Source organism: Balearica regulorum, chromosome 4, assembly GCF_011004875.1.
Source record: "Balearica regulorum gibbericeps isolate bBalReg1 chromosome 4, bBalReg1.pri, whole genome shotgun sequence".
NCBI lineage: Eukaryota > Metazoa > Chordata > Aves > Gruiformes > Gruidae > Balearica > Balearica regulorum.
The window spans coordinates 74580086-74598956 of record NC_046187.1 but is presented as its reverse complement, the minus strand read 5'-3'; the positions used below and the strand labels follow the sequence as shown (position 1 = coordinate 74598956).

The 18871-nt window shown below is 51.6% G+C and overlaps 1 protein-coding gene across 1 annotated transcript; it reads right to left on the bottom strand.

The window, feature by feature from the left end:
- Positions 1 to 10098: 10098 nt before the first annotated feature.
- NKX1-1 (NK1 homeobox 1) lies at positions 10099 to 15487 on the bottom strand. The gene is made up of 2 exons (XM_075750759.1): positions 15136 to 15487; positions 10099 to 11058 (listed from the first exon to the last, which is right to left on the bottom strand). Exons 1-2 carry the CDS (start codon positions 15485 to 15487, stop codon positions 10235 to 10237), a joined length of 1176 nt encoding a protein of 391 aa, XP_075606874.1. The 3' UTR covers positions 10099 to 10234.
- Positions 15488 to 18871: the final 3384 nt, after the last annotated feature.

Here is an 18871-nt window from a genome sequence, read left to right as displayed (position 1 = left end):
ATGGAAAAAAACATCTTTATTTTGTGGAAGAAAAAAATAAATAAACCTGTTCCACTTAAAGTGGCTGTGGAAATGAACGATAAGGATGTTCTTAATTATAAGGACCTACTAGCCAGAAGCAAGTATTGAATCTCAGGAACCCAGCCAGCAAAACCCAATTCAGCATGTATCAAAATAGTTTAGCAGAGATAGCCATCTGGTGGTCTCATAACACTCATGCAAATACCTGGCTGTTCGTGGAGCTGTGTTTGTAGCTTATCCAGGGCTATTAAACACATTAACGGTATTAATCATGGAGGTGATGTAAATGCATCTGTAGGTTATGCATCAGAAAAGATAAGGGCATCTGGATGTTGCAGCAGGACTTAAGTGATGAAAATTGGTCATTCAAAGCCATGCCTTCTGCAATGATGCCACCATACAGGAAAAATTCATGCCTTTACAGGGTAGTCTGACCATGGATGGTAGCAAACAGGCATACAAAGGGGCCTTCGGCCCAAGAAAGGTCTAGGTGCCTGAGTCCAAAACTGCAGCCCAAGAAAGGCTTAAGCTCCCTGGGCCCCTAAGGGTCTGCACGTGCCATGAGCTGTGCTGGCCTTCCCACCTAGACCAGAGTTCTTGCTTAAGCCTGATGAGACCCAGGGAATGAATTGTGTGAGCACTTGAGAAGGCTTGATCCGGCATGTGTTTTCACACCTTGCCTAACACCCACCAAACGCACACCTTTAACAAAAATCACCTTTTAAATAGGCAGCAGGAATTGTAGTGCACGCAATAGCTATAATGCTGGAGCACACGTTCAGGCAAGGTGGAGTTCCAGGTCCTTTCTCAGCACAAGAGGTGACAGTGCCATGTCCTGTCGCAGGAGACAGCCCAAGCCACAGGTGACTCGAATGCAGGGGAGCTGAAAGAAGACAGTTACCATCACCCTTTCTCCTGTGGGATCTGAAACTGAACCACAATGGAGCTAAAAATGTTTCATGTAGGAGATGAGACAAGGTAAAAAAGAGCACTCCAGATTACAGTCCCCGGACTGAGGCAAAGAAGAGCTGGATCTAGATCCTCATTCCCTATACACCTACCGTTAATAACACCGCTGAGCTTCATGGATTCAGGAAAGTGAAACTCCCTCATAGCAATTGTCACCAGCTAGATCAGCCCTTAGGATCTCTTGGACACCAAAGCCTGAGAGAAGAGTGTTATTCTGATAACGACTGGAGAGCAATTTCTCCATATGTCTGTTTTGGGATGCACTGGAACAGCTACATTTAAACAAACCCAAAACAATTAACAACATCCTGCTCCTGGGAAAATAACACTTGAATTTGCATTTGGAAACATGAAAGAAAGTTCTGTCCCAAGCTCTGCCCAAGGAAAACTCAACAGTGCTGGGACTGAGGAGTGAAGTCAAGTCCATAGCAAAGTGAGAAAGAAAAAACAGGGTAGAGACTGGGTGGCAAGGAAAGGTGAGCCAGGAGCAGGAGGTGAAGGCAGGAAGGGACAGTGACCTCCCTGACAAGGGGCACCATCCCACAGCACCCAAACAGGATGAGGATACAGAGGAGGATTGCAGAGAAAGATGGTGAAAGGCCAGTGAGAAAAATTAGAGCCTGTTGGTACATTGAGACCCCTAGGACCATTCCTCTGAAATGGATGTGGTGATGGTCCTTTCTATTACAAAAGCCTCTGCAGGAACTGAAGGACTTGAGAAAGGTTGGGAAGCCCTGACAGAGGCTAAGGCCTCAGAGCAGCAACCTAGATCAAGACCGGTCTGGACCCTCCCAATCCAGCAGCACTGGTGACCTCTGCAGCTGGAAGAGATGCTAGAAATCCTGAAACTGAGCACATCCCATGGAAAATACATGCAGGTGGGAGCTGGGTCTGGCAGCTGGACAAATTGTGACCTGTGGGATGAAGTTATTGCTCTTCCAGCTGCAGGAGTCTGATGCTGCCCCTGAAGGAAAAGAAGGGGAGAGCGCTATTAACTACTCATGTTTCTGAGTCGATGCCTTCATAGAATCATTTAGGTTGGAAAAGACCTTTCAGATCAAGTCCAACCGTTAACCTAACACTGCCAAGTCCACCACTAAACCATGTCCCTGAGCACCACATTTACACATCTTTTAAATACCTCTAGGGATGGTGACTTGACCACTTCCCTGGGCAGCCTGTTCCAATGATTCACAACTCTTTTAGTGATGAAATTTTTCCTAATATCTAATCTAAACCTCCCCTGGCACAACTTGAGGCCATTTCCTCTTGTCCTATCGCTTGTTGGTTGGGAGAAGAGACCAACACCCACCTCACTACAACCTCCTTTCAGGTAGTTGTAGAGAGCAATAAGGTCTCCCCTCAGCCTCCTTTTCTCCAGGCTAAACAACCCCAGTTCCCTCAGCCGCTCCTCATAAAACTTGTGCTCCAGACCCTTCACCAGCTTCGTTGCGCTTCTCTGGACATGCTCCAGCACCTCAATGGCCTTCTTGTAGCGAGGGGCCCTGTGTTGGGTTTGTGTGGCAAGGTTTTGGTAGCGGGGGGTGGGGTGTGTGCATCTACAGGGGTGGCTTCTGTGAGAAGCTGCCAGAAGCTTCCCCTGTGTCTGACAGAGCCAATGCCAGCCGGCTCCAAGGCAGACCCACCACTGGCCAAGGCCGAGCCCATCAGTGCCTCTGTGATAACATATTTAAGAAGGAAAAAAAACAGTTAGAGGGAGCTTTTGCAGCTGGAGAGAGGAGTGAGAAGATGTAAGAAACTCTGCAGACACCAAGGTCAGTGCAGAAGGAGGGGGAGGAGGTGCTCCAGGCCCCGGAGCAAGATTCCCCTGCAGCCTGTGGTGAAGACCATGGTGAAGCAGGCTGTCCCCCTGCAGCCCATGGAGGGAGGATGAGGGGGTGTAGCGATTCCACCTGCAGCCCGTGGAGGACCCCACGCCGGAGCAGGTGGAGGCACCTGAAGGAGGCTGTGGCCCTGTGGGAAGCCCGTGCTGGAGCAAGCTCCTGGCAGGACCTGTGGACCCGTGGAGAGAGGAGCCCACGCCAGAGCAGGTTTGCTGACAGGACTTGTGACCCCGTGGGGGACCCACGCTGGAGCACTCTGCTCCTGAAGGTCTGCACCCCGTGGAGGAGACTCACGTTGGAGAAGGTCATGAAGGACTGTCTCCTGTGAGAGGGACCCCACTCTGGAGCAGGGGAACGATGAGAGGAGTCCTCCCCCCGAGGATGAAGAAGCGGCAGAAACACCGTGTGATGAACTGACCGTAACCCCCACTCCCCGTCCCCCTGTGCCGCTGGGGGGGGCGGAGGTTGAAGCTGGGAGTGAAGTGGAGCCCGGGAAGGTGGGAGGGGTGGGGGGAGGTGTTTTAAGATTTGATTTTATTTCTCGTTCCTCTACTCTGTTTTGCTTAGTAATAAATTAGATGAGTTCCCTCTCTAAGTTCGGTCTGTTTTGCTCGTGATGATAATTAGTGAATGATCTCTCCCTGTCCTTATCCCGACCCACAAGTTTTTCATTGTACCTTTTCTCCCCTGTCTAATGAAAGAGGGGAGTGATAGAGCGGCTCTGGTGGGCACCTGGCCCCCAGCCAGGGTCAACCCACCACCGGCCCAAAACTGAACACAGAACTCAAGGTGCAGCCCTCCACTTCCTCTCCTTCAAAGCTGTTCGAGTGGAGAAAGAAATTAATTCATGTCCTTGTTGAACCTTTCCTATTAGCTGGGTCTGGGTAGTACAGAGCCTAAATGCAGTCCTAGCTCAGGAGAGCAGTCTGGGAGCAGGCTCTGACGTACTGGGAGGAGGCCATGGTGGTGTAAGTGCTAGTGATAGGCTGCACCAGAGCCTGAGTAAACTGAACTAGACTTTAATCCAGTGCAATCTATCTCCGTCCTTAAATGTCTGTAACTTAAATATTGTCATTTGGCTTTTTAGGTAGACTTCCCCTCGCTGTCCTGCCTGTCGGTGCCCTGAGCAACACCCCAGCACTCCTGTGCCAAGTGCTCACGTGTTTTTGCATTAGCATCAGGAATCCCCTCTGTCAAGGGGTTAAGGAAAAAGCTTATTAAAATTGTTTAAATGTGGCGCTAATTAGTTTAGATGTAATGAGCAGCATTAGGCGTCTGGTTACTTTGAAAGGGATTGTTGAATAACCATTTCTGCCGACATCCCAATTTGCATAATGACAAGGTGTTGGCATTGCATCCACCATTAATTTGCTATATTTATAATGCCATTATGGAGCCACTCTTATCCTCGCACGCTATAAAAGGTATATGGAAATATAATATATGATTCTGCTTGTTTGGAAATTGCTTTTGGATATCTTTGAATTTTTATAATAGTATTTTTGGCAGTTGAAAGCTAACAGCACTAGGAGGAGAGTCTGCCACACGTTTTTACTAGGGCTGAAATTAGATGTTGCTTCCACGTGTGCGTGAATCTTTATTTTCCCCAGCGCTGAAGCAGAAGCAGCAAAAGAGAGGGTGACCAGGTATGCTGCAGAGCGTGCTCACAGCAAAGACAGTATTTCACTCAAAATCGCCGCTCCAAGGCGTAGTGCTGGTGCTTCAAGTCCCAAAGAACATTCTTAATTGCAAATCTTAAAATATTTAACAAGTGACAGAGAGTGCAGCTTGGTCCTACAAACTCTTGATCAACACAAGGAGTTGAAGAAGCCCTACCAAGCTGATCCAAACTCTCTCTTCCCGCGCTTCTCTTCCCCTCGTGCAGTCTCTGGAGAGCAGGGCAGAGGAAATAAAGCTCGTCACCCTACCTATGGTAAGGGTGGAACGATGGGAAAAAGTCCCTTTATGTACAGGGCAAGTTCTTGTAATGTATGTGTGTGGTTGTGGGGGGAAGAAAAAAGAAAGAATATAGGTAATAATTGAAATGTTTGTACTGAGGTTAGTAGATTTATTTTCCCCCTCTTGAAAAAGCAGCAGTTTACCAAAGGGGGTGAATCTCTACTGTGTCAATCATCACCCCACATAAATATTTCGGTGACTTGCAGTTCTTTGCTGTAGTGTCATCCCTCCTTTATTGTCATTGTAAAATGTCTCTGGGTTGTGCCATTACAGAGAAGAAAATATAAAAGCTGTATTTTAAAATAAACTTTAGCACTTTGGGTGGAGTGACGGGTCTAGCTAGCTGAGGATTTGTCATATAATGAGATTAAGTTAGTAAATCATACACAGATACTGCCTGACCCTGCCAGCCCAGACTTTTGGGGCCTGATCACGAGTTGCCCTCTGTGTCCTTAGTGTTTCTCTGTTGATACAAGGTGCATCTGTAGGATTTCCAGCATCCACAAGATTTCTCCTGAGTGGGCACTGCAGATTTAGCAGCTCTAGATTTCTGATGCTACGATAACCTCCCGAGCTGCTTTGAAGCTTATTCTGTATGATGAATTCACATCTCTGCCAGGCAGCATCAGGAAAGTAGAAAGAGCTCTTAGTGTCAGGGTGATCTTCACTGTGACACCTGGCGTTCTGTCCACCTGAGACATCTGTGTAATGTGAGCGTGTGGTACAAAATGGTATGGACAGCAGGGGGAAAAAAAAAAAAGTTTACAGAAATGCACCAGATATAGAGAAGAATGGGGTTTATGTAAACTCACTTTGTGAGACAAACTGATTAGGATCCCATTTGTTTACTTGCTTGTCCCCTTCATTTCCAGTGTCCACTCTGATCTGTGCCTTGGTTTGCATCCCATAGTCTGGCAAATCTTCCAATATCATAAAAAAAAAAATCTCAGTTTTATTTGCTTTCAAGAAAGGCTCTGACAAGCATATTTGCTTGCTTACTCTTTGAGACAGAACCTGAAGACCAGAACTGCCCAGACATTGTAAAATAATGTTCCTTTGAGTATTTAAATACCTCAATGTTTGATCAGAACGATTTTATACATGTGACACAGGAGTTAGTGGATATTTGCCAATACAGCAGACTATAAGCAGACATCATGGTGTATTTTTGGGAAATGGATTTAAGTTCATACAGACAAAACTTTATTTTTAACATTTTGCTTATGTAGTACAAGAATCGAGACACATAACGTGACTGTGAGTTCAGTCAGAAACAGAAGGTCTACAATACGTGTGAAAACCCCCTAAGAATTCATCTGAAAAAGTAACTCCCTAAGCGCACGTTCCCTGCTCAACTGGGAATAACACCGAGAAATGTTGGGGGGTGCTAACATAGAACACTGGTTTCCAATGATTTGGTATAACGTCATTGACCATTGTGTGTAAGCAATGGCACAATATTTCAAAATATTTCCAGCTATTTCCCAATCATTTGGAATATATCTATCTGTATTTATGTGCTTTTTTCCTATTATTTTGATTATAAGACATTTTACTGCTATTTATTCAGTGAACGTGAACAGCCGAAACTTGTTCACTATAAGTTGAAATATTTGAAGTAAAATAGATGCAGTTTCCTTTTTACCTCATTCAATCATACACTGAGCAATGGTAAGATGCAATTAATTTCTGAATCGCTTCTCACTAATACAGGCTTGCACCCTTGGATTTAACATTGGCTTCATGGGAATTAGTTCAGAAATATGCTGATGCCCCAGATCTTCTTTGGTGCATGCCAAAGACGTCACTTGAAAATACTGAATCAGACTCCGAATGTGCTGCTCAGTGTAACTGAGATGAGAATTTGTCCTCTGGCAAACACTTTGCTAAATGTCCTCTTGAGTGTGTTCTGCATTCTGAATCCCCCAACACCAAACTTTATGAATGAATAATAAAGTAATTTTTAAAAAAAGATAACTCACGGAATGAACCAGAGCAAACATCTCCTGCTTGTGTCATAATCATCCTTCCCTCGGTCAGTAGATTCAACTTACACTGTACCAGGGTGTTTCTCATTGATGACTCGCCCCAACCAAGCTGCGTGCAGGAGCACAGCCCGTTGGGTGCAGCGCAGCAGGCACATCAGGTGGGTACTGTATGGCAACCAGCTTTTGGGCCTTGCTGGCGGCGTCAGTATGGGACCTGCAGGGGCTTTGTATGACTATCTAGTATGACAACCCCAAATCACTGCATCAAGCCCTGTTTCATTCTCTTAGAGAGCCAGAGCATCAACGGGCAGGAACACGGACGGCGGAGTTAGGACGTTCAGGCAGGTGAGAGCATTTGGCTTTAGCACGCTGGGTGCTGAGCGTTCAGACCAGGGGTGTTTCTCAACACCTGCCCTGCGCTGATATCATCAAGCATCTCACTAGCAAGTCTGTAACCGTGCAGTCTGCTCCAACACCACGAACCAGCCGCAGAGCCGTGGTCCGGGGACCATCGTTTTGAGAGCTAGCTCTTTGATGCTGGTACTCGAAATGGCCTCTGCGTACAGGGAATCGCCTGCAACTTGAGACTTGAGAGTGCGGCGTGCTCTATACCACTGCACGGCCTGCGCGCTGGGGAAGACATGCATGAGAGCTGAGGCTCTGCAGTTTTGCTCCTGACTCCTGTGAGATCAAACCTCTGGATGAGGCATTCGAGCAAGGATTATCAATAACTTCCTAAACTATGCTGAGAACGATACCTGCAGCTCTGTTTTCAGCGCTGCTGTAAAATGTGAGAAGCCTTGTTAAATCGAGTTTAATGACTAGGAATCTCAGGCTAACCGACTTCTTCATCCAACAGCTGTGAGCAATAATACTCACATGAACAGATTTCACTGGCAGGATGCTAACAGACCTGGAGTAGGAAAATCATCTGCTCCAAAGCTCTGAGCAGCTCCCTGTTGGAGCAGAATTATTTTCCACCTTGGGGGATTGTTTGGGGCTCCCTGTGTGTAGACGGAGTTTGAATTGTCTCTTAAATAAGCTGGGTCATGTCCCATCTGAGCTAACAGTTCGACTGCTAGTAGTAGTAGCTCAAACCTGGTGAGTAATGGGTTAGTTTTACACATGAGAGAGTCTCCTGAGTATTTGTTTCCCAGTTCAGGTGTTTTACTCCTACCAGTAAAAGCTGTGCAGAGCTGTACTCCAAGCGCTACTTATAACGTTTTCCCTGAAAATTTACTTCAGAACATCTTTTATGGTAAAAGTTCTTATTTTCACAAATCGAAATGAGGCTGGTCCGAGACTTCTGACCCTTGCACCCTTCTAAACGAGGGGAGATGAATGCCCGGGGTGGAGCTGGGGTGCCCGCATCCTCCCCGCAGGCTGCTGTGCTCCAGCACCCACCCGGGCAATGGAAACCACCGTCCCTGCGGGGCTCAGCACCGCGGAGCCGGCTCCCTTCGCCCCTTGCCTGCGCTATCAGCGATCGGGGCAGATTGTATTTCCACGGGAGGGTTGAAACATTTTATTTCTACGGTGGGTGTGCGGGGAGGGGGATGCGGCTGCGGAGCGCGGTCCCTCTCCCCCGGGGCTCCCCACAACCTGCGGCTGCCAGATCTGAGCCGGGTTGGGGGGACCGGGGCGGGGGCCCAGGAGGAAGGAGCCGGGGGGGGGGGGGGCACCCCCCGGGCAGCGATGCGGGGGGCGGATGCCGCAGCCGGCTCCGAGGGGAGAGGAGGGATGCTCAGCGCTCATCCCTTCTCTTTGCTTCCCAAAGTCGCTCCGGAAAACGCCGGTTTCTTAAAATTACCTCTGGGAAGGCAGTTGTCAAACTTCTGGGCCGAAAAAAAAAAAAAAATTAAAAAAAAATTTAAAAAAGAATTACTGGAAAGAGAGAGCTCTTCCCCGGCGTGAACTTTGGAATCACACAGGGAGTGTGGAAGCGGGATGGAAGCGTCCCTTTGGCTCCGGGCTGGAAGCTGGTGTTACAGCGGTAGCCATCTCGGGATGGTCACAGCGGTTATAGAGTTTTTCTTTGAAATTAAGAAAAAAAAATAAAATAAAATAAGGACAATAAAAGCCCGACTTTGAAACTAATTTAACAGTAATCAGCGGGAAGTCGATGGAAAGATCGCTTTATTTTTTGAAGTGGCGGAAACTGAATGAAAGAGCCGACTTACTAAATTCACATAAATCCGAAATAACACAGTGCCCGTCTGCGGAAACACGGGAGAGATCTCGGATTCGCTACGATAATTTTGTTTCGTTCTTAATATTGCACAACAGCAATCGGTAAAGCCAATTAAGAAAATGCAAACAAGGGAACTAAGAAGGGAAATACCCTCTCTCGTACAAGAAGAAGAAACTTTGTTTGCGTATAAAACCACGCTGTCAGAGTAAGGGAAACGAAAAGCGGATGATGCAAGACACCCCTCCAAACGCCTCATGAGCCAGGCGTTTTCCAGAGGAAACTCGTCTCACCAATTTAGCCGAAAACCAGGGACTCGTCACCACGGAAAGCCACCGTTTCCTTAAAGTTTATTGATTGATTTAAAGTGTTTAGCAAACAAAGTGCTTTCTATATCATCTCTTGCTCATTACTCCCATACCTTATACATTAATTATAAAGTTAAAACTTTTTTTGTTTGTTTGTTTTTGTAACAACCAGAAATATACAGAAATGATTAACGTAAAAAACCGAGCCCGCGCCCCAGCAGCCCCCCCCGGCGCCCCTTCCCCGCCCGGCCGCAGCGGCTCGTCCAGGTTCGGGTTCCGTTGAAGAGCGACGTATGTAAAAAATAACCGTCGTCACCGTGAGGTCACGGGAGGAAGAAGCGCGTCGTTGCCTCAGCAATGTCAAGGGACAGGACTGATAGTTCTCTGTTTTACCCTGAGAGTCAAATGGGTATATAATATTTTTTTTTTTTAAGTCTTTTACGAATGGCCAGACCAGAATAAAAACGAAGCCAAAATAATAATAATTATTATTATTATTAATAATTATAAAAGAAAAATCGAACCCACACAGCAACGAGGGACGGTGAAAATAAAAATACAGGTAACGATGATTTACATCTACTTGTATGTACACGGCGGGGGGGGGGGGGGAGGCTTTCCTCCTCCTCCTCCTCCCCTCAGAAGCGCAGTCCGGACACATCGCGTAAAAAAAAAAAGGGTCACAGAAATGATTGCGGGCGGTGGAGCCGTCCGCGGGGTCGGGGCCCGCCGGAGCCGGTGAGGCTGAGGGACGGCCGGGAGCCTCCGGAGCCCCCGGCCGCCCCTTTCCCTCCCGGTGTGGCTGCCAGGCGGCTGTCGGTTCCAGCTCTCGGGTGTGCGGGGGGAAAAGCCGCCCAGCGACCGGTCCCCCAAGCGCCCAGCCGGGCGGCCCCGGAGGGGCGTCGGGGTGCAGCGGGAAGGGGCCGGCGGGGTGAGGAGGAGGAAGGGGCGTCGGGCTTATAGGTGCGGGGTGTAGAAAGCCGGAGCGCCGTAAGTCTGCGAGCCCAGGACGAAGGGCGAGAGGACGGCGGGGCTGGGCAGGAAGGGCAGCTGGGCGGCGCACACCAGCCCGCCGGCGGGGTGTCCGGCGTAGCTGCCGGGCCCGTGCATGGAGAGCGGGTTGCCCATGGGCGGCGAGTGGCTGAGGGGGCTGAGCCCCCCCGCCAGCGCCCCGCCGCCCAGCCCGCCGCCCGCCCCGCCGCCTCCGCCGCCGCCGCCGGTGGGCGCGCTGGTGTCGGCCCCCGGGTTCTGCTTCTTCCACTTGGTGCGGCGGTTCTGGAACCAGATCTTCACCTGCGTCTCGGTGAGGCTGAGGGAGAGCGCCAGGTTGAGGCGCTCGCACACCGACAGGTACCGTGTGGACTTGAACTTGTTCTCCAGCGCCACCAGCTGCTCGTAGGTGAAAGCTGTCCGAGCCCGCCGGGGTTTGCCCGACTTGGAGTCCGAGCCCGTCCGCTTCCTCTTGGGCTTGGCCTGCTGGCTCTGCTGCCCCGCGCCGGGAGCCGACGGCGGCTGCTGGGGCGGCGGGGGCGGGGGCGGCGGCGGGGGGGGTGGTGGTGGCGGTGGGACGCCTCCCGCCTCGCCCGCCTCGGCGTGGGGGTGGCCCGGGTCGGCCTCGCCGGGCGCCGCCGAGCTGGTGCTGCTGCTGGTGCTGCTGCTGCTGCTGCTGCTCTCCTCGCTGCACAGCTCCTCGTCGTCCGGCAGCTCGCTGTCGGGGCTGCGGCTCGGCCGGCTGCTGTAGTCGAGGTCGCACTCCTCGGCCTTGTAGAGCTCGCCGTCCTCTGCGGACAACCGACAGCCGCTGTTAGGTCTCGCCGCCGCCGGACCCAGCCCCAGCCCCCGCCCAGTCCCGACCCGGTCCCCTCCGGCGCGGCCTCCCGGGGTGAGGGCGGAGGGGAGAAACCGGCTCCGTGGGGCGGATCTACCCGCCTGTCATCCCTGCTGCTGCTGCTGCTGGGACAGGGGTGCTCGGCGAGCGGGGCCGCCCTGCCCGGCTCCCCCGGGGCGCTCCGCCCGCGGTGGGGATGCCGTACTCCGTACCCCCGACTGCGCGGCCAGCCGCTCATCCGCCTGCCCTGCGCCGGGGCTGGGTCGGGGCGACAAGGCGCGGAGCCGCTCAGAAGCGGCCAGGATGGGGCTCGGAGCCACCTCCAAGGCCGCCCCGGGGTCTTGAAGCCCTGGGGCCGGGAAAGGGCAGTCCAACCCGGGGAAGCTTTACCAGCGCTGCCCCGACCGAGCTACCCATCTTCGGCAAGAGCTGGCACCGAGACGTGGTCAGGCAAGGACATACACCCTCCCCCCCCCTTCCCACCGCCGCCAGTGCGCCCACAAAACACTCAGGGGTCGGAAAGGCCTTTGGGAAGGCAACAGGGGGGTCCCCGGGGTCCCCCAGAGCCGCGGCGGGCGGCGGGGCGCTGGCAGGGGCGCGGTGCCGGCGGGGGGAGAAGCCCCCGCGTTCCCCGCCGGGCCGGGCCGGGCCGGGCCACCGGGTTTGGGAAGCGGGCAGCAAAGATGTCACATCGCTTTTAAGAATTTTAGTGGCGGAAATCTTCGCATCGATAGGAGATTTGCTGGCTTTTGCTCTGGCATTTTTAACCCTTTCTCCGCCTGGTTTGACCTCTTGTCACTTCCTGAGATGGAAGTATTAAAGTCTAGTAAATACTTGTATTGATTAGCAGAGCAGATGCAAACTTAATTAAACTCATTTTGTGTAATGTACAAACTAGTTAACGGTCATTTAATTTATTTGGGTTTATATTACGCTCCAATTAACGGGTGTCCACCGGAGAAGAGGGTAATTATCCGATATTTAAGGCTATTGGACTTCTCCTGACGGTTCTGTCATTATGAAGCCTGAAAGCAAATCGCGTTTTCCAGAGAGCCGGCTCCTCCCGACCCCGACCGGGGCTCGGACTCCGCCGGGGGAACCGGGGCGGGAGGGGGGGGCAAATCCTCTCCGCGGTCTCCTGCCGCACGGCCGGGGATCGAGGGAAGCACGGCGGGCAGGTCGGGGGGCAGAGGCCCAGAAACACCGTCCCTTTTAGCCGGTGCTTTCAGAAACTCCTAAACTTCCTTCCACTCGGACCTAAAAGAGGGGTGCAGCTCCGGGAACCCCCTAATCAAGGGCTCCTTTAACTTGTTTAACCGAGATACGCAAATAGAAAGCGACTCGCTCATCTGCCATCCCGTGCGTACTTCAGTTGGTTTTAATCCTCAAAAAACTGAACACACTATTGCACCTCAAACTTGGTCCGTATCCTAACGCCGGACACCCTAAAGCCCCTGGAGAAGATGACAGGTGTTTAAAGAAAAGGGATTTTGTACAACGAGGTGATTTCGGCTGATGTCGCATATGGCTGGGTCACTAGGAGGAAAAGGGGCAGTGAAGTTTATCGTAATCCTTTTCCCTCGGAAAATATCCCTTAATAGCTCGGGCTTCATTGAGCAGCATTTCCAGCTTCCCGTTCCAATCGGCGAACAGACAACGCGAGTGGCCGCCGCTGTACGGACATGGGAACCCGCTTAGCTCTTCCCCAACCCCACACAGCATCCTGCAACCTGTAGAACTCGTTAGAAATTGCAGTGAGTAAATTTTGCAAGCAGAATTTAGTAAAAGTGCGTGTAGATAGGCGTTCGGGGCAGATCAGGGGACTGAGCGCAACGCCAGCCCTCGTCGTTTCCACACATACTGACCAGGGAACGTGTGGTTGGTATTTCAGAGTTTATTTTTTCCCGGTAAACTCCAGGAAATCCCAGCCGTAGCTCAACTAAAATTTTTCTTTAAACGGAAAAATGCAGCGCGAATACGATTGGCGATGGAGATTGACGCTGGACTGGCGGTTTGGTTTCTGAAAGATGTTAAACGTTAATTTAATATGGAATTTAACCGTTATTTTTAACATTAAATAAGTTTTGTGAGCGGAGTGGGAGAAGCGCCGTTTTCGCTCTCCTTTGGCCAGAAAGCCTTCGCATTTCCCGGGTGTTGTTACTTTTCTGGTCAAAGCTACTTTTGGGAACACTTCTCCTAAATTAAACCACTGCTTGAGCCAGTATTAATTGCGATGGGGGAAAAGAGGAATTAAATTTCGTGATTTTCGAGCAGTCCCAGATCTATTCGTGACTGTTGCCACAACACGAAGGCGGTAGGACCGAAACGTGCCAAGTGTCCGGGAAACTTGTCAGTAGGCGAAGCACATCGCTGCGCGATGCCTCCAAATATATTTATTTTTAGAGAAATGATAGAGTTACATTTCTCTGCTTGTCTGGAGATAAAAGCGCGAGATTAGCGATAGGCTGACCTCGTCAGTCTTTCTGATCGCCCAGATCTATTTAGTATGACAAAAGTCAGATGAGTTTAGACGAATAATTACCCCAGCTACGCACTGCGTTTTTAAAAAAAAAAAAAAAAAAAAAATCTTTTTTGGATTCTATTAATGCCCCGTTCCTGGTTTTGCTTGAGCCATTAAAAACGCTTCTGCTGTAAAAGACTCGGGCTGCAGCAGATTGCAGACCTCTTTGGGTGCTTAATTTGGATTGAGAGTCATGCTGTGGCGGGACTAGAAAGATCCGAGTCCTCTTCTCTCGCCCCAGCCACAGAGAAATTATTTTTCCCGGCCCGAGAAGTTTATCCCACGCTACTTATCGCCCCTTCTCTCCCCTTTCAGGACACAGAATAGCTATAGATATTTTTCACAACTACCGTCGTTTCCCGAAAATCCTTCTCTATCCCCAGAGTCGCGGTGTTTAGAGGTGAGAAAGTTGGGATATTTGGTCCCAGAAAGAAAAAGCAATCTAGAGCTTGGGTCGAATGCAATTCCCGATCAATAACGAGCCCTAATAAGTGTAATAGGTTTTAATCGAGTAATTATCCGAATTTTGACCCTATAATTTAGATGTTAGGGAAGAGTTTGCAAGGTGCTTGAAAGAGATATGCACAATTCGATAATAGGATATCGATCCAGGCAGTCCTACATGCCACTCTGGGGCGATTTCCCCCATTATCCAGCCTCTTTACGCTGCTAAGCACATTTTACCTTAAATGTAATCGAAGGAATTTAATTGTTTTTCCAGAGATAACCAGCATTTTGTCACAATTAGTCTGATTTGTCCTAAAAAAAGCCAAGGGGAGAGAGAAAATTGAATCTGTCGCCCAGAGCAACGGGCGGCAGGCTGCGGGGGTGGGGGGGGGAAGGGATGGGAGAGCGGGTCTGGAGGCTGGGCAGAAGGTACATAAAAGCGATAAATGCCTGGGGAGACCCGGGCTCCGTGGGGGCACGGAAAGAAGGTTTCGCATCCCCGGGGCCCGAGCTCCGGCCCTCTGAAGCCTCAGCTCTAGAAGCCGTTTGCAAGTTTGCCTGAGCCCGAGCTGACACTCAGGGATGGCTCTTCCCGGGAGGAGGAGGAAGAGGATGGCGGGATCCCGCCCTAGCCGGCCGGGCACCCCCGGGACTCATCCTGCTGCTCCCGGGGATGCACAGGTCGAATAGCCCAGGGTGTCCCCAGCCGAGCTGCCCGGGGCAGGCGGGGCAAGCGCAGGGAGCGGAGCCCGGCCGGTACCGAGCCCCGGGGACACGCCGCCAGCCCCGGCCTGTCCCGGGGTGATGCTCCCGTCCCTCCGCCCTGCCGTCCCCCAACCTCACGCAGTTTCCCACCCCTTTACATCCAGCAGCAGCACTGCAGGGAACGCTGACGCTTCCCCGAGAGCCGGCTGCCCCCAGCGCCCCGGCTCCCATTGCTGCCAGCGGGGGAAAGACGGTCTTTAAAAGCATGCAAGCCCCTTCCCCGGGGAGCTGGGTGCAGCCCCCCCATCCCGGTGGGGCGGGGGGGGGGGGGAGCGCCGAGCCCCCAGACCTACTTACTGATCAAGTCTGCGGACTTCTTGCACGTGTCGAAATCTTCGGCGAGAGCCTTTTGCTCGGCCAGCTCCGTCCCTGAGTCCTCGGGCTTATCCTCCGCCCCCAGCGTGAACTCGGTCCCCACCGATTTGTACAAGACCGCGCACTGCCTCCTTTTGCTGTTGAATTTGTTAGGGTCCAGGATGTCGAGCACGGAGAAGGAGGTGGTTCTGTGCACCATGGGCAGCGCGGCCACTGCCCCCTCTTGTCCGGGGGTGTTGCTCTGGTTGTCCCCTTGCCTGTCCCTATTTCCAGGGCAGGAGTAAAGCGGCAGCTCGCCGCGGTCCGAGAGCCGCTGCTCCCCATGGCTGTCCATGCCTTCCCCGTGCAAGCCACAGGACTCCCCGCCGATGCCAGCCGCGGCTGCGGGGGCTGTCACCGCCGCGGCTGCCGCTGCCGGGATGGAGATGTCACCGACCTTGTCTCTGCTCACATTCATGACTCTTTGCAGAGCCCCTCTCGGTTGCAACTTCTCCCCCCCCCCCCCCCCCGCTCTTCCCCCCCCCTCCTTCCTCCGGCGAAGTTGAGCTGGAAACTCCTCCCCGGCCCCCGCTCCGGCTCAGGGCGAGCCGCTGCCTTCAGCTCCCCGGGGCTGCGCTGGGTCCAGCCGGCCGGGAGCCTCCGGGGGAGACAGGGAGTCACAAGGTGATGCTCGGCTCAGAGCCTCCACTCAGCTGCTGCTTCTTCCTTCTCATCATCCTCACCAGGCTGCCCAGGCGCTCCTGCCCCCCCCCCCCCCCCCCGCCTCTCTCGCACACATACACACAGAAGCAAGGCTGTATCTTATTTATGCATTCATATTTAGCACTGGATTGTAATTGGCTACAAATTAATCCCTTGCCCATAATAGTCTGTAATCTTCATCACTGGAGGAGAGACACGGTGAAAGTGTGTGCCGGGGGGAGGGGGGCAGAGAGGGAGCGAGCGAATGAAGGATGGTGTTGGCTGTGATATACTTGGCTGTCAGCTCTGTTTCAGCACACCTCCACTCATCTGGAAAGCATCTAAATAGCCTTATTTGGAGAAGTGGGAGGAGATGACGCTTTCTTTTAAATAATTGCGGGATCAATATAAAGAAGATATTATACACAGAAAATGGGAACTTAAGGTCTTCCATCCCTAATAGTGGAGTTAGGTGATCAAAAGGGGATTATGTGTGTGAGCGTGCCTAGAAGTGTCAGCCCCCAGCACCTGTTTCCCTTCCCTGCTGGTTTTATTAAATTAGAACAAAAGGATAAAATTATGGACGGAGGTTCAATGGTTGGAGCGGGGACACACCCCCCCCCTCCCTTAGCTCATTAATTAAAATTAAATATCAAATGTAAGTCTCAGGAAAATGCTGGGAGAAAATTAATACGTTTAAACAGCACAAGACAAAACATGACGATCAATAAATTCTGAGTAACTGGGAGAAAAGGTCTGTTCCCTCCCATGCAGGAGTAAAGCAATAACCAGACCTAACTTCCACTTTCAAAAAAAAAAAAAAAAAAAGTGGTTTTAATTATGGAAAATTAAGAGATAGGAATAAAAGTTATCTGCGAATTGTAAAACCCGAATTTCTTCCCCTACCTAATTTCCTTCCCTTTCGAGTATAGCCGTGTGTGCTTTGATCATATCAATTTCATTCTTGTTTTGGACGCTCCAGTCGCTACTCAGTTTGAATTAGCTGCCAAGGAAAAAAAAAAAATGGGGGGGGGGGGGGGGGGTGTAGGAAAATAGAGAAAGCATAAAAGGAAAATTAGATTTTTTTTGTCTTTGAGGCTGGTGACACATACAAGGACAGGTCCTTTGCAATTACCGCGGGCAATGATCCTTTAGAAAGCAGAAATTAAAAGTTGGGAGAAATAATGGGTAAAACAATCAGCTTGTAATTTTGGTAGGGCTTGGACATGATTAGTCCATCAGCGGGCTGGGCCCAGGGGAGTCCCGCTGAGCGGGAGCCCACACCAGCCCCCGCTCATATATTATACACCAGCCCTTAGATTTTAATCAGACACCACAACAGTGTCCTTTCCCTTTTATGACTTTATTATGCTTTATCTTTAAATTATAAATCACCTCCTGGCTTGAAATGGTATGTATAATCTCTGATCATGTGTAGGTAATTACCTCTCCCCCTTTTCCTGACCTTACCGACGGGGCTGCCACGAACACACAGCGAGAGCGAAGTTTTAATCTGCGTGTACACACACTTGCACAAACACACACCCATCTGTTTGTTTGTTTGTTAGCAGCTCCTCTTTCCTTCCTCCTCCGGCCGTGCCTCTGATCTCATCTTTTCTTACGGATAAATTTTCCTCCCATTACTTCTGCCCGCAGTTCTGCGATATTATTTATGAAAAATAGATGGTAGTTTCGGTAGATGCCATTGACTTGGCTTTATCAGATCTGCTGTGGTAGTTGCCTGTATTTGTACCTTTTTTCTTCGAGAAAATGCAGTTTTTTGGGGTGGCGGTGGTAGGGCTATTTTTTATTCCCTGGGTCAGTACAGCTTAGAAAAAAAAAAAAAAAAATCCTGATTGTAATTAAATCTCTGTGCCCGGTTGCCCGGGCAGGGACAGTCCCCAAGCGTGCAGAGAGTAGCAGAAATGCCCGGGTTTGCGCTGGGTGCTTGCGGGAGAAGGAGCCGCATCCCCAGGGAGCACCCCCAAACAGAGGCACCTCCTGTTTCCCCGATGTGCTCCCGGGCACCACCGGCCCGACGGGCACCGGTAAGACACAACCACTGTCCCCCCCCCGGGGGAGATGCGGAGGGGGACGGGGGCAGAACCGGGGGCAGCAGGGATGTTGGGGAGTCGCTGCGGGACCCCATCCCTACAGGACCCCTCCCAGCCCACCCGGCGCTTTTGTTTGTTGGCGGTTTAAAGCCAGTGTTATAAAGATGTTCTATTGCTCCTAATCACAATTGATTGTCAATTAGAGCCTCATTTGTGCAATCTCCATCCATCTGCCATCTCTGGTTATCTGTTCACCAGAAAGTTAGCGCTGATTATGGGGCCCTAGATGAGTTGTGACATGTAATATCTCTCTCGTGATCGGGCCGGGTGACCGGTCCCGTCTTGCTCTCCAGGAAGACTCTCCTGTCCCTTTTCCTTGCAGGAGGGACGAGCAACAGCCTCTCCCGGGCGAGCGAGCCGGGGAGACGCTGCCCTTCGGGACCAGCTGGAAGGGGTGCTGGGGGGGGGGGGGGGTGAGGAGCAACCCTAGAAGGGCAACACTGACCTCATGCAGAGTCAGGTCCCCACATTTTGGTCCCGGACCCCTTGTTCCGCTGGGGACAGCTCCCACGGAAACGCTTCCTTTTCCAAAATAAATAAACGCACGGAACACCGTCGCGTTTTTACAAGCCTCCCCGCCGCAGCGATAGTTATCTGCGTAGTTAGGCTGAATTATACCTGCGGGGAGGTGATATTTCCACAGCCTGAAGCAGCCGGTGGCCAGAGCATCTCCTGGGAGCCGCTGGCCCCTCCGCCATCCCGGGCGGGCCCCGCCGAGCCCCGCATGCCCCGGGGAGGGGCGCAGGCTCCCCTTGGGATGTCGCGTTTAAGGACGGGATCCGATGCCCTGGTTTTGGGAGGGCAGGGCAGGGAGAACCCCGCAGAGGGCTGTGCTCCAAGTCCCGCCGGTGCCCGGTCACCCCTTCAACCCTAGGCCGGGCACCCTGCGGGGACCGGGGGTGCCCCCGCAGCTCTCCAGCCCC